Source organism: Canis lupus, chromosome 12, assembly GCF_003254725.2.
Source record: "Canis lupus dingo isolate Sandy chromosome 12, ASM325472v2, whole genome shotgun sequence".
NCBI classification, from domain to species: Eukaryota; Metazoa; Chordata; class Mammalia; order Carnivora; family Canidae; genus Canis; species Canis lupus.
In genome coordinates, this window is record NC_064254.1 from 20,610,643 (window position 1) to 20,635,926 (window position 25,284).

Sequence of the window (25,284 nt, forward strand, 5' to 3'; positions counted from 1 at the left end):
CTTGTCGCCAGCCCTTCTGGTCAGATGAGGCTGAGAGACATTCCACAGCAGGTGAGGCTGCTGGTTGGGATTATTACTTGGGCATTGCAAGTATGAATTCGGTCAGCTGAGATCTGCGTGCTGCTTGTTGCAAGGCCCCCCTCCTCCCCGTCACGGTCAGATCCCCTGTAGCTGCAGATTCCCCCGCACAACCCCTGGTGAGAGATCAGGGAGGGGCTCTTACAAAATGACCCACATGCTGGAGGGAGGCCAGTTGTCCCCCTGGGGGGCTCTTTTCCCACTGGAGGAACCAGAGGCTCAGGGGAGACCTCTCTGTGTGGCACTACACTGTCTTGGGGGAGGGGCAATGCAGTCAACATGTAGTCACTTCTTACCTTTTAATGTAGAAGCTCTTGGTCTCCTTGGGGCAGGAGGCGCTTCCGCCTCAACCGCTTTTTCTAGGATTCGCGGTGGTGTCTCATTTATGAATAGTTGCTGGTTGTTCTGGTGAGAGGTCATGAAGTTAGAAACAACCTATGCTCCCATCTTGGTGATATCACTGCTCAACAGCAGAGTTTTATTTTTGTTGATTTGTTTCTGGTTGAACCAACTGAGACTTTATTTATTTCATTTAGATTTTAAGTAATCTCTGCACCCAACCTCGGACCCTAACTTACAACCCCAAGATCAAAAGTCCCAAGCTATACTGACTTGAACCAAGTGAAACTTTATTTTGTTTTATTTTATTATCTTATTTTATTTTGATTTGATTTTTTAAAAATATTTTATTTATGTATTCATGAGAGACACACACACACAGAGAGAGAGAGAGAGGCAGAGACATAGAGACATAGGCAGAGGGAAAAGCAGGAAGCCTGATATGGAACTCAATCCCAGGACTCTGGGATAATGCCCGGAGCCATAGGCAGATGCTCAACCACGGAGTTACCCAGGCGTCCCTTGATTTTATTTTTAAGTAATCTCTACACCCAGCCTGGGGCTTCAACTTACAAGTCTGAGATCAAGAGCTGCATGCTCTACTAACTTGAGCCAGCCAGACACCCCAAGGCTTAATTTTAGAAAAGACACCTGCATGTGTTTTAGTTGAGGCATGAGCAAGAGGGAGTACTAAGGGCAGCAGACTCCCCCGAAGGGTAGGCTGAGGACTGGGGCTGAGCCCTAGGTGGGTCTTCTGTTCCCACTGCTCCCCTGCACAGCTTCTTCCCCCAAAGTCTATGGCAGGCACAGGATGGGGAAGCTGGGAGGGACCACAGCGGCTGTTCCCTTAGCACATTGGACGACTCAGACACCAGCCTCCTGTCACAGGTCTTCATCTTCTTCACCAAACATGGCCTTGGTGGAAATGGCACTGCCGAAGGAGCTGGAGCCCCCACCACAGGCGAAGCTGGCCTAGAAGGGGCTCAGGTTGTAGCTGAGGCCAGGCCCAGCACTGGAGTAGCTGCTGGTGAGTTTGGTATGAATATTCACCTTCTGCATCCCACACTCCAGCTGGCTCTCCCCAGCCTCCAGCAGCTTGGGTGGGTGGTGATCTCTCCGGCCAGGACCAGCCTGACATTCCTGAGCTGCCGGTGCTCATGCAGCTGCTGCCCCAGGTCCTGCTCTGCTCGCTGCAGGGCAGCCTCCAGCTCAGCCAGGTGGCGTCCGCGGAGAGGACGGCGGAGGTGTCAGAGACCAGCGGCCTGAGGAAGCCCATCTCTCCGGCCAGGACCACCAGGCAGGACTCCAGCTCTGCCTTATTCATGTAAACTTCACCCACAGCCTTCCTGCTGAGAACAGATGCGTTCTCCATCTCTGCACGCTCCTCTGTCTCTTCCTGCTTATCCTTTGGTCCCCGCCAGCCCCTGCACACTGCCTCACTCCACCTGGAGCTCCAGCTGCTCCTGGCTGTGTCCAGCTGTGGTCCAAAGTCGTTGGTGAAGCTCTCCAATGTGTTGTCCGTGTCGCTCTGAACCATTTTCTGCTGCTGCGGGAGGCTCCACTTGGTCTCCAGAATCTTGTTCTGCTGCTCCAGTGTCTATACCTTGTCCATAAAGGACGCAGACCTGTTGAGAAGGGTTTTGACCCCTTGAGTACCCATGGCCTGGATGTTGGGGTCCACCTCCAGCTTTAGGGGACTCAGCAGGCTCTCATTCACTAGGACAGCTGTTGTGCCCTCCATAGACCCGCTGTAGCCTTCAACCACACTCCTGCTGGTGTCCAAGCCACCCTGGAAGCTGCTGCTGCTGCCCACCTGGGAGAAGGCAGAGGAACTGACATATGTGCCAGGCGCACTCCTGTAGGAGCTGCTATTGAAGATCCTAGGCCAGAGGTAGACACCTCGTAGGACTTCTGGGTCACCCTGATGGGCATGGGGGGGGGAGGCTGGAGTGGAGGCAAGAAGGCTGAACCAGATAGAGATTCAAGGAGGCGAGAAGCTGCTTCTAAGTGGGAGAACTCAACAGCAGATTTTATTAGCAGGAAGGATGGTGAGAGCCCAAATCTGTAGGCCCTCTGAAGGAGCAGGCTGGGCACAGGATTCCAAAAAGATAAATGCCATTGAGTTCACAGTCAGGGCAGCAGTGTTCTAATGTGACAGATTCAGCAATACACCTTTGGTAAACTGTGTTCCTAAAAAAGTCTTTCAAGGATCCAAAGAATGTTTGGGAAGTGAATTTCCCATGGAATCCTATATGTAATTCATGAAGTGATGAGTTTGGTTTGAAGGTTTATATTGTACACAGGAGTATGCTGTGAAAAGCTGAAAACATGGAAGGTAGGTATTAATCATGAGGCATGATGAAATCAGCAACAAGAAATTGTTTCCACCTGCTTTTTTCTTTTTATTATTTTAAAGATTTTATTCATTTATTCATGAGAGACACACACAGAGAGAGAGGCAGAGACACAGGCAGAGGGAGAAGCAGGGTCAGTGCAGGAAGCCTGATGTGGGACTCAATTTCAGGACTCCGGGATCACGGCTTGAGTCAAAGGCAGACGCTCAATAGCTGAGCCACCCAGGCATCCTGTCTTTTTCTTTTTTAAAACATTCCTAGTCACCTAACTTGCTAGATGCTAATTTTTTTTAAAAGCCTCCAAAAAAATAAAAATAACAATAAAAGTCTCCAGGTTGCAAGATAACTCTTTAAACTGCTGCTCTAAGCTTATGCTTCCAATTTCATAGCAGTACAACTATACCAACCATTAAGAAGTTATAAAATATCAAAATTTCACATTAGGAAATTCTGATGTTATCTTTTTGCTGTTGTTAAAGAGTTTATTTTTAAGTAATCTCTATATCCAATGTGGGGCTGGAATTTACAACCCTGAGATCAGGAGTCCCATGTTCTACCACCTGGGCCCACCAGGCACCCCACTGTTACCTTTTGATGGAAGAACAATGAGAGCAAAAACAGAACACTCAAATCATTTTTTCTTTCTTTAACTGTCACTTTATTTAGGGTAGAATTTCCTTACATAAAGTTAACGTTTTTAAACACCTTAGGACAAACTATTCAAAAAGCAATATTTTATTTCAGAAGGGGCTTGTGTCTGTGGTTTTCTGTCCGCCTCTATTTTCATCATTCTGAATATTTGCTTTTTAAATAAATATATTCTCAGTTGTTCCCTTGTAAGAATCAGGCGACTAAACTGCTATCAGTACTAAGATATCTGAGATCAGAAGACTGCTCGGGTCATTTCAAATTCACATTAGCACAGTGTCTATAAGAAACAGGTAATACAGATTAATGTGATGCTTGCCTCTAGTTTGTCTTCTTAATGGTTTCCATGAGAGGGTCCTCACAATAAGTTATATAAAATACAGTACTTTGGTTGGAAATTGTAAAAATCATTCTAAAAATTAAGCACATATATTAAACAAACGAGTTGCTACAGTATGCTTTAAATGATATAAAATAATTAGCATGTCAAACATTTTCTTATAAACATATTGCTTTTGGTCATACACTGAGCTGGATCATACAGCCTGCATTCTTTTTCTCCTACATGGCACAAAACGATGGCTTGATGGTAGGGAAACGCTACTTCATGAGAAAAGATGGTGTCCATGAGCTCCAGTAGTACCGGTCTTTGTACTTAGGCATTACCTTGAACGTGTTCAATTTTTGATAATGTCAGAAGATGATGCAGTGTCAATTTGTTAGATGGATACGGTCCTTTAGGCTATCTATAAGAGAGGGTTCTAAAAAACTGTTTGACAATCAATTTTCTTCCTACTTACTGAGCAATGCTTAGTGATTCATGGAATTTTACTGTAAGATGAACAATCACACCAGGAGTAGCTTTTATGCCCACGCAGCTTGGCTCGCAGTTGATACATGTACCCCAAGGCACACCGCTATCACTGGAGCCATCCCTGTACCATTTCCTGACATCCTGAAAAGCTTTCTGACCGGAAATGAGGTATAGTCATGGATAGATACAGTGAAACTCCTCATTCCTCTTGGTGTCTATAGTACATTTTATAATTCTCTATTAACTAAAAAATATATGCACCACGTAGCATTTGATTTTCACTTAACAAAAAAATGATCACAATTCCCTTCTATAGTAAACAGTGTGTATACACATTTGTCCTTTACCCATTACGGTGGGGAGTGGGGAGGGAGAACTTACTAGGATTTTGCTGGTTCTTTAGAATTTACATTGTTTTTTCAGTCTTCCAGTTTTCTCAACTGCACATCAGCTTCTCAACTTTCACATGGATAAATGTGTTTAGCTTCCTAAGGGAAGTCGTTTGCTCATAAATAAAGCAAAAAGTAAGAGGACAAAAACAGAAATATCTTCTAAATTTGGGCCCACAAAAATATTATGCAAACAATTTTATAATGTGTAATAACCATGTGATTAGATTTCTCAATTTAAAAAAAAATCATGACCTTAACACGAGCTAGAGTGCCAAGAATATGGTATTCACAATCCATTTGCTTCTCTAAGAGGTATTTACAATTTAAAACCAGCTTTCCAGCAAGCTGGGTAAGGTTACAGATTAACTTACTTTTTATACATAATACAGAAAGGGAAAATAAATATTACTTGCAGTAAAGGACTCATCTCTGAAAACACATTTTCTGTTGCTTTAGATAATGAGTTGAGGATATAATACAGAAGTGAACTCAGCTTCAAGTTGTGCTTACATTTACATATTTGTTTTCTGAAGCTTTGCTGCCAGTTTGTTAACAGAAAATATTACCTATCAAATCCACATCCATTAGGTGCTTCTCTCATGCCTCTCGGGATCATAGTGCTTGCTCAAGTACATTTTTGAACCAGATTCTCCAAAGCAAAAATTACTCCCTGATTTAGATTAGGGCTCTTTGGGAGCCAAGGCAATTTGTTCTGGCTGCAACACATTACTAATACCTCCAACCAATCATGTGCCAACTTATTGGGTTGAATCTTATCAAAGTGCCAATGTTCACTTTAATATATCATTTTAACCTCCAGAAATGACAGACAATTTCATATGGCTCAACTTGCTTATACCCTGGCACCCAGAACCAAAAGAGAGTAGCTTGGGGCCTGGGAGAATGTGAGTCAATACACTATGGAGTTTGTCTCGTGTTCATTGGCCGAGACCTTCACTCTTGCCTTCCAGGTAACCACAGGTGGAGGCAGACATGCCCTACAGAGACAAAAAGTGGACCTTTTGTCTTTTTCTGACTCCAAACTAGCTTTGTCGTTTTTAAAATTGCTGTAAACATGCCTCTCAATGGAACAGCCTCTGTCCAACAAATAAGAGTTCCCACTGTGTGAAGAAACTACAGTTGTTAAGAGTTCAAATGTGGCACACTATAGACACTAACATCATGGTAGCTATGACTTCCCAGATAAGTGGAACCTCTACCATAAATTTTTTCTGCTCCCCAAAATGCCCTGAGAATTTGGCTAGGGCAGATTATTCATTGTCTGTTCCTAGCCAGGCCTGGAGAACTGAGCTGAATGCAAAATTCAATCAGTTATTACAATAAAGAAAATCTTCTGCTGCTTTGACACTCAGCTTTTTGGTCATGTATCTTGGTTGGGATGTAAGTTTAACGGACTGTGTTGACCTTTCTGTTCAAAACCTGTTGACTTGAAAAGCTTCCCTTTTGTGGGTACTTACATAGTTTGATTTCAAAAATGGAAGGAAAAAATGGGAGAAAATAGGATGCGATGGCATAGCTGATAAAATGGTTCATTTGCATATCTCCAACCACCAAAAAGGGTTGTCGTCAAAATTTCAAAAAATATTTAGAGTTCTTTCATCTGGGAGACTGATTGCATAATAGTACTTTTAGAACAGCACAGTGGTATCAAAAAAAATCAAACCAGGATCATAATATTGAGAAAAGCAGAAGTTCATTTATCTAGTGCTGAGCTTAGTCCAAGAAAGCCTGAAGTACCAGTGTGCCACATTTAAAATTTAACCACTTCACAAATACCTGCACGCATTGAGTAAATAACCTTCTATCACATAGCCTTCAATTGCACCCCTGCTGCAATACTGCATCAATATTATTACATTTTTAAAAATCTGTATAAAATACTATCTGGAACCCCAAAGGAAAATCAATTAATTTTTAAAAAGTTCATTACAAAGTTGACCGTATAAAATGCTAAAACATAATCCATATATACAAAATGCTGCTGTTTAAGAAAATAATGGGACCCAGTTTTAGAATAAAATAATTTTGTACAAAAAAAGGGTATTGCATTCAAATCAATATTTAAAAAAAATTTTTTTAAAGAATATTGAAATGTCTTAGTTCAGAAGAATAACTATATAAAGTGTCTGCTTTTATACCCTTCACAAGTTTTCTGCCGGCAGAACACCAACTGGCAGAGGGACCGTGTCTTGCTATTCCCTGCGCCCAGAAGCTTTGTGCCGGTCATCGCCGAGAAGCGTACTTAGAAGCCCAGTCCGTCCGGCCGTGCACTGGCTGGGCAGCTGGAGGCCGTGGCATCAACCCAGGAGTGCTTCTAGGCTGGGTGTGGAAAAAAGGTCGCCCGGGGTGAGGTCTCACAGCCTTCAGGGAAGAATAGCCTGCAGTTAAAGAGGAAGGTGGGTCTGATTGATATGGGACTCCTGCAAACAAAGCAAATCAATGCATCTGGGCGACAAAAATACCAGAAAACGAGAGTTCAGGAGAAGCCCTGGTGGGATACTCATAGTCTTCCCTTCCATTTTATAGTGTCAGGTCAAAAATACTGGTGTCATTGCTGATGCCTCTTTTTTCACAGCCCACTTGTCACTGGTCAGCAAATGCTACTGGCTCTACCTCCCCAACATACTCAGAATCTGGCCCCGCTCAGCTCTTAGCACCCTGGCCCATTCTTCCCTGCCTGGGTAATTCTAGTTGGTTTCCCTGCTTCCGATCTTGTGACAACCAGCACTTGAGTGAGGCTGCAAGATAGAAGTCAAATCACCTCACGCCTCTGCTTGACACCCTCCAGTGGCTCCTATGTCGCTCACGGTCAGTGATGGCAAGCTTACAGTGGCCTGCAGGGCCTCATAGACCCCTGCCTCCTGTCACCTCTCTCTCCTGCCCACTCCCCTCCCATCACTCACACCACCCCTGCCATCTGCCTCCCTGCTTTTCCGGGAATATGGCTGCCTATCCTGCCTCCAGGCCCATGCACTAGGAATCCTGTGCTGAGGACAGTCTCAGCCACACCACATGGCTAGCCCTCTCGCCTCCTTCACACTTTCACTCAACATCTCCTTGGTGGTTAGGTCTTCTCTGGCCACCTTCTTTAAAATACACACTCCGACCCCTACATTGCCTATATCCTGCCTACTTAATTCTCCTTAGCACTGGTGAGCGTTTGATTCGGCTTACTTATTTTGTGCAGAGTGTAAGTTCATGGGACAGGGAGTCTTGTCTTTCTCCTTCACTGGTGGGTCTTCAGCCTACAACATGCCTGGCACAAAATTGTTATTCGATAACCGTTTGATGAACTGATCCATGAATAATCCAAAATAGAACTCACCAGGGGAAGGATCTGGAATAGGTGCCAAGTGTACTCTCTGCATAGCAGAACCCACTTCTTTTTTCAGAAAGGATGGGATATAGTTTCCAGTCAGTCCACTAGAACTTGTAGAACCGGAACCAACTGATTCACAAAAGCAAAAGCTCGTTACTACAAAGACATGTGCACGTAACACCAACATAGTTACACAGGTGCAGAACAATAAAGAATTAGGTTTTTACTTTTAGGGGGGAAATACAATAAAAACAGTGAAATGCGAGCAGAGCATTCTTACACACCACACTGTCGGAAAGACAGGGAAGAGGGACAGCAGACAGTGCCGCTCCCGCAGCCTGACCTGAACAGAGTCTGGAGGGTTGCCTGGTTCCAGAAAAGGGAAATCTGCGGTCTTCTTTCTTTTTCGGAATCAAAGGTTTAGCCTGTTCTGAAATTCACTTTTTCCACTTCATAACAGAGAACAGTTATCCTTCCATATCAGTATATACAAATTCTAGAATATGGCTAAACCATAGTTCACTGGACCATTCTCTTACTGAACAGCACACAGGTGACCTTAATTATTTAGCTATTACAAGTAATCCTACACTAAATGCTCTTGCCTCTCATCAGAACAATTAATAACTTCTACTAAATATATTCACTTTTTATGACACTTTCATATTGAGAGTGCTTAAAGGCCCGGAACTGTATGCTACTCATCCTAGTATTCTGGGAGGTTAATGGGATGCCTTATATGTAGCAGTAATCAATACATTCTGGATGGATGAATGGATATCTCTAAACCTTATTAAGACTTAAGGTACACACGGAATGATGAAAGATGTTATTATGGGCCATTATACAAATGGAAGATACATCTGGTGGGAAAAGAGGGAATGTGTGGCAGAGCTATTGTATGTCTTCACAACACAGTGCTCCTGGCAACTGCTTAAGGCATGGTGGCAAAGCATGTGTGAGGAGTTGTGTTGTGCTAGAGCACATTTTGTATTTTTGGTGAATAGATATGAAAAAAAATGCGAAGAGAATCTGAACACGTAAGTCACAAAAGGGGAAAAAATATAGTCAAGAAACACAAGAAAAGATGCTCAACCTCATTAGTAAACATGCAAGTTTAAACCACAATAAGATGCCATCTCACACCTATCAGACCGGCACACATTTTGCAATCTTGACAGTACCAAGTGGCATCAAGGATGCAGCACAACTCCCAGACCCTGCTGGAGAGCAATTTGGCAACATCTGTAAAGTCAAAGATGAGCACACCCTTTAACCTGTTAACATTATACCCAGAGAAACCTTCACATGGGTGCACAACAATAGGTTCGTCTCAGCACCCTTTCTCATGGCAAAGATTGTTCACAAATTACACGCTCATCGAGAAAGGAAGAATAAATAAATTATGGTCCAGTAAAACTAATAGATTATGATACAGTATATATATTATATATGTATATACTTATGTTATACAATATTTATTATGTGTGTCTTACATATATGTTTAATTGCTACAGTATAATATAATTACTAAAATGAGTGGAGATCCAGAATTATGTTCATATTAATTTTTGAACATGCAAAAATATACTAAGTGGTTCATGAATCTTTTAAGAATGCAGAGAAATAATAAGCACCCAAATCAGGTGATGGTCAGGGGAAGGAAAGGGGAAGAGAGAAGGTAGGAAGGCCTAAACAGTGGACTTCATGTATATTTGCAAAGTTTGACTCCTTGAGCTGGTGGCAGGTACCTGTCTGGGGAGAGTGATGTGGAAAACTGGTCTACTGGGAATGGGGTTAGCCCACCTGGAAGGCTTATGAAATTCATTTACTCATTTTTAAAAAAGTGAGGATGAGGGAAAAAAAGTGAGGCGCTTTTTTTTTGGCACTCTATCTATCATTGTGCCTTCTGAGCTGTCCACCTACAAACTGGAGGGGGTTTTTCGATGCTCTGGGCTAAAGCTGGGTCATCAGAGGAGGGGGTGAGCTGGATGGAGCAAGGCATTTTACAATGCTCCACTAGGATGGAGCTAGGTTGGAGGTCCAGTAGGGCAGGGTCTCGGAAGTCAGAGGTGCCCGATGCCCTGGCTACTCCTGAGGGCAGACCCTGGAGTCGCTGGCTGAGTACCCAGGGCCTGCTGCCCAGAAAGAGACAGGAGCATAGGCCTGATAAAGGGGCCCTGGGCTTCCCCCCTAGAAAACCCTCTTGTCTCTTCTCTCTGGACCCACCCTGCAGCATCCAGAGAATTTGCCTCTTGTCATTTAGGGGTTAATGATCATTACCCACCTGAATTTATTTTGCTGATTACCGATACTGTTCCTGAAGATTTCCCAGACAAACCAGAACTAGACCACGGGTTAGATGGAATAAAATCCTTGCCTGGATTTGGAAGGATGCCGTTTCTTATATTTATTCCTAATAGGGAAGACAGGAGTTTCAAATGCAAAAGACATATTTCATCTTGTACCAGATTTTAGTGGTAAGCTCATCACAGAACCCTATTCATCCAAGCTTCCTACAGCTCGACAGAGCAAAAACTGGCTGTGATGTTGTCTGATAGACAGCAGAGGAAAGCTTGCGTCCTGGGGTTGAGTATGCTGTCTCACTGGTGGGCAGCCCGAGAGAGGTCTCTTGACCTTCTCCCAACAGGTCTGCCTCACGTCTTCTGTCTTGGCCCCTCTGGTGGTATCCTGGGCGTCAGTGTTCCTGGACACTCCTACCTGTATCCCTTCATGGGTCACTGCCTGTCTGTCACCTTCCCAAAGTCCTCTCCATCCCCCTTCTACCAGCCAGCTCTGCAGGCCCCTGCTCTCCTCTCTGCATCCTGTCCCCCAGATCCATCCTCTCACCTGACCTGGACCATGAGCGCCATTAAGTGCTGGTGACTTGGGTCTGCACTGGTGACCCTTGCTGACTCCCTCACGCCCAAGGCTGCCTGGATCTTTATCAATCACCTTGACCTGGAGCCAAACTACCCACGTGACTGCCCACTTGCCTATTTATGTCAGGCACTGCAGCTATTTTTCAGAACTGAAAGACTGAATTCATCTTTTATCCTCCTTCTGCTCCTAGAGCCGAAAAGAAATAACTAATTCCCTCCCTGTTCCCTTTCACTTGTGGTGGCTGTAGTTCGAATCTCTGCCCCTGACACCTGGACCACTGCTGTGCTCTGTCACTTGCTCTCTCTTTTTCTTGGTCATCCCAGGAGGCCCGTCAAGGGCGAGGAGTCAATATACCAGCAGGGCCTGCTGCTCCCACCTCATGTGTCCTGGGGCCCCAGCCCCAGCCTAAGCCACCACTCCCTTACCGGCTACGAGAGCTACAGCCTGCCTTCATCCACTCATCACACAGATGGGACATGAACCCAGCACACTCTCCAATTAAAGCCTTTGAAACAGCTTCCTGCTGCCTATGAAATAAATTCCAAATTTCTTAGAAGACTCCCAAAGAGGGCTCTAGTACATCTATCACTCTCTTACCACACTCTGGCTACTCTGGCCCCACTGCCCTTCCCCTCACAAACCAAGCCCTTTCCTGCCTCCTAGGCCTCTCCATTTGCTGCTTCATCTGCCTGGTTTGTCCTGCTCATTTGTTCCTCCACATTTCTTGGTGGCCCAGACAGGAGTCACTTGCTCAGAGAGGCCCTTCCTGAGCACTCTATCTATCATTGTGTCTCCTTCCTGCCTTCTATCGCCCTTAACATCTCGTATCACCTGAGCTACTGGTTCCTATTTGTTTAGGGTCTGGCTCCCACCTCTAGACTATAAGCTGCAGGCTGCTGTACAAAGTCACTGCATAGACTGTAATAAAACTGCAGCCCGTGGTCCCACTTGGCTGCTGTGTTCCCCGTAATTTCCCTAGCACACATCAGATGCTCAGTACATATGTACTCACTGAATGAATTTGTGAACGGATGGTTGGCTCATCCTGTAAGCTTGGAATATGGAGGATGTGGAGAGAGGAGGCTTGTGCAACCATCAAGCTACAGCGTTTATACTTACCCCCTGCAATACTGCCAGGTGGTGTGACTGAGCTCCTACCCTGGTCTCCTCCTGAGAGCACACAGGACTGGCAATTTTTCCTAACCCTGCTCTGGAGCAGGGGCCTCAGGCATGCTGCCTGGCTCTTACCAGTTCCTCCCTCTCAGTAGGGGTGGGGAGCAGATATGGGGGCCCCTGGACCCAGTTTCCACTACAAAATGCTTTTATCTTAGACAACTATATAAAATAAAAATGTGAGGCCTGGGTTTCAGCAAGTATTTTTACGATGCTCCTGCTGGTTCTGAAGGTCTAGAAGGCCCTTGGCACTTGCCTTCCAAAACAGAATCTTTGTGAAAACGTGATTCCAGGGAAATGGTTTCTTATCAATGATGAAAGTAAAGGCAAGTATTTCTATTACCAGGCAAGTATCGTGAGTGCTTCAAGTAGTGCTGCTTGGCGGCAGATCTCAGGGTTGGTGTGTCTCGCCTCTGATAGGAGGTCTGGGTGGGGGCGCTATTGCCTGTACCCACAGGCTCAGAGGGCTTCAGGTCCAAGACACTCTCAAATCTGAATCAAGGGAATGTGACTCAGGTCAGCATGAGACTGAAAACATCATCAGAGAGGTACAGATTGTTCTACAAACCCCAGATCCGATCTGTTTACAGAGCTGAGGAGCATACTTGCCTGCAGAGAGTCTCTTCACTCTGTCTCTTCTTGTTTTTCAGGTCAATCCTGGTGAGGGATGGACTGAAATCCAAGTCATCCAAGTCAGCCCAGTCATCGGAATCCTTTGTTGACCGGGACACAAGACCCCACCTTCTCCTACTCTTCGGCTTGATCTCCCCATTTTTGGGTTCTAGGCCAGCTAGCATTTTCTGTGCATCCAAGAAGTGGGGGATAAAGCAATATTTGGCATTAATGAAGCTCACCCATGGGTAATCCCCATTCCAAACTTTCTTGGTGATGAAAAGTAGGATCGGGGGCATATCATTCCCAACATGCAACCATGGAAAATTCCTAGGCCTGTCTCTCACCTCTCCTGCACACATCATATCAGTTTGCATCCTATGGGGACACTCAGTTATATAAGATAATGATTTTTAAAAAGAATTTTTTTTAAATAGATTTTTTTTTTTTTTTTTTTTGAGGAGAGGGAGAGAAGAGAGGGAAGGGGTAGAGGCAGAGAGAGAGAGAGAGAGAGAGAGAGAAATAGTCGACTCCATGCTGAGTGCAGAGCCTGACACTGGGCTTGACCTCATGACCCCGAGTTCATGACCTGAGCTGAAATCAAGAGTTGGGCGCTTAACTGACTGCACCACCCAGGTGCTCCTAAAAGGAAACTTAAGGTACCTCTCACATATAGGGAAGATAGCTAGGTTGTCATCCATCATTAACATGCTTTATTCTGTCATAAAGAGAAATGCAAGAGAAAACAGCTCAGATGTCAGTTATCCTGCTCTTTTACTGAAAACACTGCAAATATGCTTTCTTTGCCTTCTTAGTAGACCTCGATACTATTTAATTAAAGAATCAGCAACAACAGGAGATTTCCAAAAACATATTGCTTCCAAAGTTGTGGGTGGGGTACAGCAAATAGTCTAAAGGCACCACTCTTATAACCTCACATGGTATCTCACAGTGTTGGTTGGGAGCTGGCCCTCAGTGAATGAATACTAGTTGAGAGAAAAAATACTGCTTTGCATAAAGCTGTTAGAAAATCAGACTCTCTGACAGCATTACAAAGCTACCAGTAACTAGATGCCCTTGTCAGGTTATTATTGAATCTAACACTCATTGTTTTGAGCACCAATCCAAGCAGATGAGAAAGATCTGGCCTGGTCTGGTGGGAAAGAGAGGCATTATGATCTTCCTTTTATAGATGAAAAAACTGAGTCCAAAGGGATTAATAATAACAATGACTAATATTTATCAAATTTTAATGAAGGGTCAGCTACTATTTTAAATTCTTTCAAGTATTAACTCATTTAGTCCCCCAAAGAATTATTATCAGGGAGATGCAATTACTATCTCTATTTTTTTAAAAGATTTTATTTATTTATTTGGTAAGAGAGAAAGAGCGTGAAAGTGTATAAGCAGGCGGAGGAGGAGCAGAAGGAACAGGCTCCCTGCTGAGCAGGGAGCCTGACATGGGGCTCGATCCCAGGACTCTGGGATCAAGACCTGAGTGGAAGGCAGATACTCAACCAACAGAGCCACCCAGGTGCCCCTATTACCCTTATTGTTGAAAATCTTTCGCACAACAAGTGAGGTCAGAAGAGGAACAGGCAAGACTAGGCTCCCTAGCAAATCTTCACTCCTTACCGACTGAGGCTTCTTGGTATGGAGGGACGGGAAGAGCAATGGGCTTGGCTTGTCCTCTGGAAGATGGTTTGGGTGATCTGTCCTGGAAGCCTCTGCTTTGTAGGGGTATATGAGATGCTGAGGGGCCTGGCTGCCTTGATGTTGTCTCGATGAAATCCGCGGGTGTGGTTTGGTTGGGGGCTGGGCAGGGGGGACCGGCTTAATGTGAGGAGGCGGGCCTGCCTTCTCCAGGACATCTTTCTGTGCTTTTCCTGAATCCTGAAGGCTCTGTGTGGTGCTGCCCAGTGGATGCCCAATCTGGAAGTAAGGATATCGAAGAGCCTGGAATAACACATAGAGCTGCTTTACGAGAAAAGTCTAGCCAGGAAGGTTAATACCATCAGGCTAACTGAGCCACATTTCATGGGACTAGTTTACTACATTTTCTTAACCTAAACCAACTAGAAAACAGCACTGAATGTGTGATACTCTATGATTTTCCTGATCTAAAATATAAAATGTATACACTTAAAATTATTTGGATAAAGCAGCCAGTTACACTACTATTACCTTTGCTACTTCTGAAAAGTATTCTGGCTCAACACAGATGCTGGCTTTGTAATTTATTTGTTCTGCACTATTTGGGGGGGGGGGGCAGGGGTGGGCAGAGTGAGAGGGAGAGAGAGAATCTCAAGCCAACTGCCTGCTGAGCATAAGTCCAAAGTGGGGCTCGATCCCACAACCCTGAGATCACGACCTGAGCTGAAATCAAGAGTCTGACACATAACCGACTGAGCCAACCAGGTGTGTCTGCTATGTATTTTATTTTATTTTTATTTTTACTTTTTTGCTATGTGTTTTAAATGTAATGTTTCACCTTTATGAGCCAATTTCCTCAGTTCATAAAAAGTAAAAATATATAGAGAGACAGCCAAACACAATAATCCTGGAAGACTCTGAGAATCAAGTGTAAAATGAGCAGACATTTTACCCTAGGGATGCCAAGAATGTAATACATGATATAGATAAACCCTGCCTATAAACAACAACTGACAAACCTTGTTCGTTGTTCTGAACAATCCAGTTTTCCAGATAGTGAAGGAATAAATCTTAAAGTGCTAGGGTTTACAATTCTTTCTGAATTAGTCCCTGAATTTCCTAGCTTTTTTTTTTTTTTTTTAAAGATTTTATTTATTTATTCATGAGGGACACAGAGAGAGAGAGAGAGAGGCAGAGACACAGGCAGAGGGAGAAGCAGGCCCCACGCAGGGGAGCCCAACGCGGGACCCGATCCCAGGTCTCCAGGATCAGGCCCCGGGTTGAAGGCGGTGCTAAACCGCTGAGCAACTTGGGCTGCCCCCTAGCTTTTTTTAAAAAGATTTTATTTATTTATTCATGAGAGATCGAGAGAGAGAGAGAGAGAGAGAGAGAGACTGACAGACAGACAGACACAGGCTGAGGGAGAAGCAGGAAGCAGGCTCCATGCAGGGAGCCTGATGTGGGACTTGATCCTGGGTCTCCGGAATCACACCCTGGACTGAAGGCGGCGGCGCTAAACCGCTGAGCCACCCATGCTGCCTTTTTTTTTTTTTTTTTTAAAGATTTTATTTATTTACTTATGAGACACACACACACACACACACACACACACACAGGCAGAGAGAGAAGCAGGCTCCATGCAGGGAGCTGGATGCAGGACTCGATCCAGGACTCCAGGATCACACCCTGGAGGCACTCAACCCCTGAGCCACCAAGGCGTCCTGCCCCAGCCTTTTTGAATGGAAGTTACCAAACATAACCTTTCTTTTTTTTTTTTTTTTTTAAATATTTTTTTAAATTTTATTTATTTATGATAGTCACAGAGAGAGACAGAGAGAGAGAGGCAGAGACATAGGCAGAGGGAGAAGCAGGCTCCATGCAGGGAGCCTGACATGGGATTCGATCCCGGGTCTCCAGGATCGTGCCCTGGGCCAAAGGCAGACGCTAAACCGCTGCGCCACCCAGGGATCCCAACATAACCTTTCTTAATAACTCCAGGACATAGCTATGAACATCTATCATGATTATATGTAAGAGACTGATAACATGGAGACTCTGGAGGTTCTGGATCCTGGCGTCTACCTTGAAAAGTCTCTATAGCTCCAGGCATTTTTTGCAAACTGCTCTGGTGCCATTTTTAGCTTTTCTGACACATTCTTAAAAGTACACATCGTTCTCTTGGCTCCTTGCTACAGAATTTCTTCTTTTCATCTCTTGGGTACAACCTTTACAAAAATGTTCATCAGACAGCTTTTCTCTTGCCCTCAGAATTTTTGTGATTTTCATCCCCCAAAGTGCACTTCTGAGAGCTTTCCAATCCTGGCCACCCAAAGTCTTGTGGCACCAAATAGCTCTTTCTTCTCTGAGCCTTTGGAAAGCTACTTTTCTACAATTCCTTACCCCCCAATTATTGTCTCTCTGGTTATCCCAAATTCTAGCATCGCATCAGCCCTATCTTCAAGCGTCCCCATCACTTTTGTTTAGCCAAATCATTGTCTCTGATTAGAACTGGTACCTGTGTCATTCTGAGCTATTTAACTGCCAAGGAGGCCACCGAGAAGAATCTAGATACATTAGTGCAGAGGGAGGCCTGCAAGAGGCATGGGAGCGGCTGAAGCCACAGCATGACCACACCTCTTGGGGCGCATTTTATCATCTAAATCAAAGTGGATGGCAGGGGGAGGTGGCGGGTTGAGAAAACAGGTGGTATGAAGCAGGAGACCTATCATCTTTGTCACTGAACTGTAGTTAGCTGTACTAGTCTCTGGATGATTAGGGGAAATCGCTTAAACTTACTGGGATTCAGTACTCTCACTATAAAGTGAAAACAGTTAACACTGATTTCACAGAATCTTCATAGGGTTAAAATGGTAACTAACATATTTGCAAACTGTTAAGTGCTATAAAAAAGGATGGTTATCACCCTAACTCTATCTTATCTGTTGTTCTCTCTGTGTCATCTGTAAAATGAGTGAGCTGGATTTTACAAGATATTTTCTTTTTTTTAAAGATTGATTTTATTTATTTATTTATAAAAGCTTTCTTTTATTTATTTATTCATGAGAAATACACAGAGAGAGGCAGAGACATAGACAGAGAGAGAAGCAGGCTCCCTGAGGGGAGCCCGATGTGGGACTCGATCCTGGGACTCTGAGATCACACCCTGGGCCATAGGCAGACCCTCAACCGCCAAACCACCCAGGCACCCCTATTTATTTACTGAGAGGGAGCGAGAACAAGCCAGGGGAAATGACAGAGGGAAAAGCAGACTCCCTGCTGAGCAGGGAGCCCGAGTAGGGCTCAATTTCAGGCTCTTGGGATCATGACCCGATCCAAAGTCAGACGTTTAACCAACTGAGCCACCCAGGCACCCCTACAAGATAATTGCAAATTCCCTTTCAACAACCAGTACTGCCTTATAGGCAAATTGCTATGTAATCTTAACTCAGAATATATTTGAAAACATTCTCCAAAGACAGGTAGATCTATCTGCTTATTTTCATTTCTACATATGTGGTGATGGGAACTGTATGCCAATTTTCAAAGCAAGTATAGTGTTTAAACCTTTAACATATACAGTGAGTTTCAAACTATTTTATGTTTTTATATTTAATATACCATTAGTGGCATCTGATACTATTTTTCACCCATAATACCAAATAAAATACTTCTATGAGACAGGGATTATTCAGAACCTGAACTTCGTAAGAAATGCACCCAACAGAAGGAAATGGAAGAAAACCTGACTAGCTGTTGGCCGTTTCTTGGGATCCCACTGGAGCATGTCTCTCAGGAGTTGAATGGCTTCACTGCTGGCATTTGGAATCAGGGTCTTTAAGTTATTGGGTACGCATTGGGGCCAGCGGAAGTTCATCGCACTTGAAAGTTGGTAGCCTTCAGGCCAGTCAGTCTAAAAGAAGGAAGAGATAGAAAGTCTCGCTTAGCTAACTTGCTGTGATAGTTTATATTCCGGCCCATGTACCCATAATGGAAAAGCAATCATGTTGTTACCATGCTCATACTCACAGTGCAGCCCTGTGTGCGACAAAACACAGGGGATGCTAAGGGAGGCACTAGAAAGAACATGAAGTCTGGGGAACAGTGGAAAACACTGAATTTGCCACCAACTTGTTTTAAAACTATAACACGACATAGTTCAAATTAGTATTCTTCCAATCGCGTCCCATGAGACAACAGTTTAAGAAACCACTAATGAGAAATTGTTCTGGGGGAACAAAATGAAAGAAGACATCTTGTTTCCCGTTAAATAAATTTGTGATACCCTACATATTACAATATCTCCATCTTGATAATTCAAAATAAACCTGCTGAGAAGTCCAGTAAAGAAAGCTATTCTACTCAGTCTCAAGCTCTCCACTGCTTCGTGCATCATACCCACCAAATTCTGGAGGTAATGATGTAAAATGAAGAGCAAACAATCTTTAAGGTCCCTTCTAGTTCCAACACTTTTTGCAAAACACATTATCTACATTGCTTTTATCTTTTTTTAAGGTTAAGTAGCACTATGTATAGCTTATGTTATTTATTCACTCAGATGGTTATTGAGTGCTTAGTGTGTTGGATATATAAAAACAATCCAGTATAAATCCTGCCCTTAAAGATGTTATTGTCCAAAAAGAGAAAATAAGACATTTATGTAAAAACACAATAATACAGAGAAAAAAAAATGATGAGGGTCACAAGGGAGGTACAAGTACAGGTATCCAGAGGACACAGGGAGTCCAGCAAGAGACTCTGAAAATCCTGAAGATGTAGCAGTAGCACTCCTGATTTATTCAAACGATGTAAAAATTTTTTGACGGTCTGGTTTGTACTAGCAATGGTGCTAGGACCTAGAAAAATAAATACAAATGAACACAAGCCTATGGTCCAGGGCACAGAGATGTACACGGATAATGATATTAGTAACACAGAACACGGCTGAAATGAAGAGGAGATTAGAATAGTATAGACGAGGTAAATTATTGAGAGGTTTTGGAAAAACAGTAGAATTACATCACGTGAGATGTTCACGCAAGTACGCAGAGTGTGCATGCACAGAGTAGGGAAGTGGGGCACCACCCAGGTTGCACCAAGCAGGTGCAGGTAGCACGTGGGCGATAAGTAGTGAGAGTGAAGAAAGCTCGGGTATGGGGACTCAACAAGTATTTTTAGCAGGGAGGACTGTACCAGGGCTAATGTTTAGCTGGAGGAATATGGTTGCAGAGAGAAAGATAAGCTGCAGGCAGGGCTTGAGGGCAGGTGGGCTGAGAAGATGCCCCAGACACAGGTGGGATGGTCAAGGCTGGCCTGTGCTGGCTGCAGCAGGGCTCCCAAGCCAGATCCCGGTAGCGAACTTCAACACGATTTGTGGCCAGCAGCTTGGATGAGGGGAAAGAGGGGATGGGAGAGAGAGAAGGTGGCACTGAAATTTAAATTTAGCCTCAATGCCAGGGCACTGGGATTCTGGTAGGAGTGCAGGCAGAAACAGGGTAATGGGGGAAGGGAGCTAGCTGGGGGTAAGCAAAACACTATCTGTGTCAGATGTTGAGGCCACAGGGACGGTGAGGGTGTTGGGAGAAAATCTCACAGGTAGTGTAAGCATGTGAATGCAGTTACAAGGAGGGATTTCATGTAGGAGGACTTCCGAATGGATGCAGGAGTCGTAGCCATGAGGATGGAGAAGCCTGGTGAGGGAGGTGAGGTGGCTGAGAGAAAAGCAAGAAGCCGTAATGCATGTACTTAAGAGCAGGAGGGATGAGGCCGCTAGGTCTGCAAAAAGGGCAGGGAGGGATCACCAAGGTGAAGAGAAAGACTGCAGGATGAGCTGGTGATCCCCAGGGCCAGGGGGGGACAGGGTACAGGAAAGGTAGTGGGGGAAGCTGCTGGTTTTAGCCCACAGGCTTTTGTTCCGTATCATCACCTTTTTGGGTGTCCCCAACAGCTGGCAAATTTTGAAGATGGTGTCAATTTCACTGGCCCCGGGAAAGAGTGGCCTGAGGGTGTACACTTCTGCCATGATGCAGCCCACCGCCCAGATGTCAATGGGGGAGCTGTAGTTGGTAGATCTCAGGAGCACTTCTGGGGCCCTGTACCTGGAGAGACAAAGACAAAGATGGACTGCTGGTTACTGTCTCTATGAGTTAAATGCAATACTACCACTAATTCTCAGGGAGAGACCTATATTTCTAATATTTCTAATATTTCTAGTGCAGTGTGGTAGGTGGACTCTGGACGGCTTGGCAAAGGCTGTGGCTGCTGTCAGAAAGTAGTGTTTCTCTACTTCACAGTATTTTCTACTGAGCATTTCTCTGCAGGACTCTTCTGTATAGCATCCTTGAGAAACATAGAGTGAGACTGAGGAAAAAGAAGAGAGAATAGAAGAAAGAAGCACATAAAACTTGTTTGTAGGCTACTTCTTGGTCATGGGCAACTGCTTAAATTCTTGGGGTCTGAAAGTTTCGACAATAGTCATTGGCTGGTTTTTAAACAGGTCTTTGGAGAATCTTCTACACAACTCTTTTAGGAAGCGGTCTTCAGCAAGGGCTGTATATAAAATATTATTTATAACATGGAAAAGCATAATGGGCCTCCTTTTTTTATATATATTTTTTATTTTTAAAAAAATTTTTTTAACTTATGATAGTCACACACACACAGAGAGAGAGAGAGAGAGAGAGAGAGGCAGAGGGAGAAGCAGGCTCCATGCACCGGGAGCCCGATGTGGGATTCGATCCCGGGTCTCCAGGATCGTGCCCTGGGCCAAAGGCAGGCGCTAAACCGCTGCGCCACCCAGGGATCCCTATATATTTTTTTTAATTTTTATTTATTTATGATAGTCACACACAGAGAGAGAGAGAGAATGAGGCAGAGACACAGGCAGAGGGAGAAGCAGGCTCCATGCACCGGGAGCCCGACATGGGATTCGATCCCGAGTCTCCAGGATCGCGCCCTGGGCCAAAGGCAGGCGCCAAACCGCTGCGCCACCCAGGGATCCCTGGGCCTCCTTTTAAAAAGATTTACCATATAAGCTTTTAAACCTGGTGAAATGTCAACAAAACTACAAATACGTGTTTCAAACTGCACTGCTTCTCTTAGTGAAAAGTTAATTATTTGTGACATTAATATTATTCTCAGTGTAATGGTATATTTTAAAAGAAGTGCGATTTGAGGAAAGAGGATTTACCATCTGGTAGATACATAGTCTGTGTATGGGGGTCTCGATCGGATTTCTCGGGCCAACCCAAAGTCTGCAATTTTCACAAGTTCTGGGCCCATGCAGAGGAGGTTCTCAGGCTTTAAGTCCCGATGGAAGAAGCCTGTAGAGAGTGGAGAAGGAATACAAGTTCATGTTTGCTTCTGCAATAACTCTTTACACTTGTATTTCTTTCTTTCTTTCTTTCTTTTTTTTAAGATTTTATTTATTTATTTGAGAGAGAGAGCAAGAGCATGCATAAGCAGGGGGGAGGGGCAGAGGGAGAGGGAGAAGCAGGCTCTCGGCTAAGCAGGGATCCCAGGAACCTGGGACCATGACCTGAGCCAAAGGCAGACGCTTAACTGACTGAGCCACCCTGTATTTTTTTCATAAATAGCTGTAAATTGAAAAGAACCCTGGAATGATACCAAAGGCTCCATGCACAGGACTTCTTTCATTTTCCACTGATGAATTCAAAATGTAAAACAATCCAAAAGCTGATCTTCATACTTTTCCAGGAGAGAAAACAGCTTTTAAAATATCAAAACTGGGGATCCCACTCGATCCCGGGATCGAGTCCCACGTCGGGCTCCCTACATGGAGCCTGCTTCTCCCTCTGCCTGTGTCTCTGCCTCTCTCTCTCTCTCTGTGTCTCTCATGAATAAATAAATAAAATCTTAAAAAATAATAAAATATCAAAACTCAGTTATGGGCTGATAACTTTCAAAAAGAAAAGTCACCCAAGGGGGGGGAATATATATATATATTATATATATATATATATTATATATATATAATGCCTATACCGCCCTAGTTAGCCAGAAAGAATCCGAGACTAGAACCATTTCAAAAGACAAAAGTCTTATGACTTCTGAGAGTTTATATCACAGAAAAAACACAATTATAATTTTTGTTTAAAGAACAAAGCTATTTAAGAATATGGCCTACTTGTATCTGAGATTCTGGTGTGTTGCAACAAATATTCATATGTTAAATGCTTATGACTTTGCCTAACAAAGAAGTAGAGCTACATCTGCAGCACAGCATACATTGTAGAAGGCAAAGACAACTCACCAAATGGGAAGCCTGTCTCAGCTACAGCAGAGCTTTGCGGGTGCGTGCAGGATATTCAACATGTGAACTTTCCAGGTACGCTCAGACACCCACTGATCAGTGATAAATGTCTCTGAAAATCTAAAACCTTCCACTTGTAGAGAGTATCACTGACATAGACATCATTCTATATAACCCTAAATCTCATTGAAACACCAAAACTGGAAATTGTGAATGCCGCTGGTGGTGTTGTTATGTCCTGTCATTATCAATGTTGTGATAGCTAGATCCCAACCAGCACATGATGGGAGGAATTAATAGCCATCACAGAGGAGCTACACTGCTCCTTGCCAACCTCTATGCTGAAAATGTTTATTTTTATTTTTATTTTTTTTTTTAATTTTTATTTATTTATGATAGTCACAGAGAGAGAGAGAGGCGCAGAGACACAGGCAGAGGGAGAAGCAGGCTCCATGCACCGGGAGCCCGACGTGGGATTTGATCCCGGGTCTCCAGGATCGCGCCCTGGGCCAAAGGCAGGCGCCAAACCGCTGCGCCACCCAGGGATCCCGCTGAAAATGTTTAGATCTGCATCTCTGACCCCACTCTTCTCTGGACCCATGTCTCCAGTGGGGTAGCAGCTGGATGTCCGTCTCCCCCCCATCAACCTGTCCCAAACCACTTTTATCCTCTCCCAAATCATCTCTCCTTCCCAAACCTTTGATAAGATATCCTGGTTTCCTTTGTATATTGGATCCTTCCCAATCAGTCATAGGATTGTGTTCTATTTTTCACTCAAATATCTCCTATTGACCCTTCCTGCCCCCTTTCACTCCTCCCCCCCAAATCTTTGCTCTCCTCACCTATCTCTATGCTGCCACTTGCTGGCAGGGCTTCCTCACCCTGGCTATTCTAGAGTCCCACACTTCCTGATAATTTAAACACTGTCATTCCCTTGTCACTGTCTCACACACACACACATACAACCTTCCATGGCTCCTTTAAAGTTACATAATAAGCTTGAATTCCTTTCAGTCTACCTAAAGAGATAGACTTAACTTTCTAATACTTATCATCAGTATGTATAAAGTATGTTTCAATTCGGTAGAATTCCTCATTTCCTTCAGATTCATCTTACCTATTCCCATTCAAAATGCTGGACCATGGTTTGTTTCTTTGTATCTATGTCAGTCCCAATCTTTGCCATCCTTCAAGACCCAATTCAAGTTTCTCCTCCTCCAGGAAGCCATTTTTTTTTTTTTTTAAAGATTTTATTTATTTATTCATGAGAGACCCAGAGAGAGAGGGAGACAGGCTGAGACACAGGCAGAGGAAGAAGCCCAACCGCTGAGCCACCCAGGTATCCCTCCAGGAAGCCATTCTAATTACACTAGCCTTTTTCACTCATTTGTCCTACCAGTAAATGTTCACTGAGGGCCCAATCCAGGCCAGGCACTGGGCAAGGCTCTGTGGATTCAGAAGCAACCAAGATGGACATAGTTCTTGCCCTGATAGACATGATAGGCTCTCCTCTCTGAGCTTAAGCAGAACCCTGCTGTTTATAGGTATATTGACCATCTCTCTCTAATTAGATGGAGCACTTTAAGGGTAGAAGCCACAGTTCTATTTCTTCTGAAGGCCTAGCACCATGGCAGGAGCATAGTGGTCTCATAACATAGTCTTATTGATCGAACAAAGGCCTTGAATAGTTTTGTAGAGAACATGAAAGAGCTCAATGGTTGACCAATCTACCTTGGCCCAGCAGGCAGGGGCAACAGAGAGAAGACCTGGAGGCAAGAAGGCTCATAAGCTAGTAACTGAGAAGTGAGAAGAGCAGTGACCCTGAAGTAGTGGGGGAGACACTGAGGGTTCAGAGCAGGAAGTCCTCAGTGTGGGAGGAGGGGGGTTCCAGCAGGACTAAATCTACTAGTCAGGGTTATTTCCCCCAAGCCCTCTCTGCTCTAGAGGAAGCGGTGGGGGACTGTGATGTGGTTATACCTGAATGTGCACTGGATGTCATATATCATGAAAAGCAACAGTGTTTTTTTAAAAAAATACTCCACTCTGTTTATCACCAGAGCTTGGTATTAGATCACACTCCATATGGATAGTATTATGGCATAATGATGGGTCTGCAGGCAAATGGCTGGCTAAGATAAACAAAATAAATATAGTTACAGAGCACACAGAAGGGGCTGAAGGGAGCCATCTGAGAGGTGCAGTTGGTTGGGTGTCCAACTCTTGGTTTCAGCTCAGGTCGTGATGTCAGGGTCATGAGATTGAGCCCTGTGTTGGGCTCCGAGCTCAGTGTGGAGTCTGTTTGAGACTCACTTTCCCTTTTCTTCTGTCCACCCCACCAGGGTGTGTGTGCACGTGCTCTCTCTCTCTCAAATAAATAATCTTAAAAAAATTAAAAAATAATTTAAAAAAAGCAGGGGCTGAAGGTACAGAGGGGATCATATATATTCAAGAGGGCCACAAGTGAGAAGAGGAAGTACTTTCTTCTCACCAAAGGCTGCTTCTATTTTCCATAATCCAGGGCATTGAGAAATTCAAAGGAGTCCTACCTGGGTTAGACCAGAGACAGGAACAGAGAGAGCTTGCTATTTGTACATCATATGCACATGTATTCACATATTCTTGTTTGTATGGAAATGTGTATTAAAAATATATGTATATATTCCATTGCATCATTCTTTATCCTGCCATCATACCAATATACACCTGATGGCCTTCTTCATACCACTTGC

At 44.1% G+C, this 25,284-nt stretch overlaps 1 protein-coding gene and 1 pseudogene across 2 annotated transcripts in view; both read right to left on the reverse strand.

The window, feature by feature from the left end:
- Nucleotides 1–791: 791 nt before the first annotated feature.
- LOC112641212 (keratin, type II cytoskeletal 8-like) lies at nt 792–3,262 on the reverse strand (annotated as a pseudogene).
- A 143-nt stretch (nt 3,263–3,405) lies between these two features.
- Nucleotides 3,406–25,284, reverse strand: part of CILK1 (ciliogenesis associated kinase 1) — a 57,627-nt gene continuing 35,748 nt past the window's right edge. Inside the window, exons 6-15 of one of the 2 annotated variants that reach the window (XM_035697354.2) lie at nt 21,473–21,605; nt 20,210–20,381; nt 18,029–18,196; nt 14,269–14,589; nt 12,631–12,821; nt 12,365–12,513; nt 10,253–10,381; nt 9,112–9,210; nt 7,972–8,094; nt 3,406–7,024 (exon numbers count right to left, since the gene is read on the reverse strand). In XM_035697354.2, coding sequence (XP_035553247.1) covers nt 6,870–7,024; nt 7,972–8,094; nt 9,112–9,210; nt 10,253–10,381; nt 12,365–12,513; nt 12,631–12,821; nt 14,269–14,589; nt 18,029–18,196; nt 20,210–20,381; nt 21,473–21,605 — 1,640 coding nt within the window. In that variant the 3' untranslated portion in view covers nt 3,406–6,869. The remainder of the gene's footprint in view (nt 7,025–7,971; nt 8,095–9,111; nt 9,211–10,252; nt 10,382–12,364; nt 12,514–12,630; nt 12,822–14,268; nt 14,590–18,028; nt 18,197–20,209; nt 20,382–21,472; nt 21,606–25,284) is intronic. The other variant, XM_025419035.3, reaches the window with a different exon arrangement.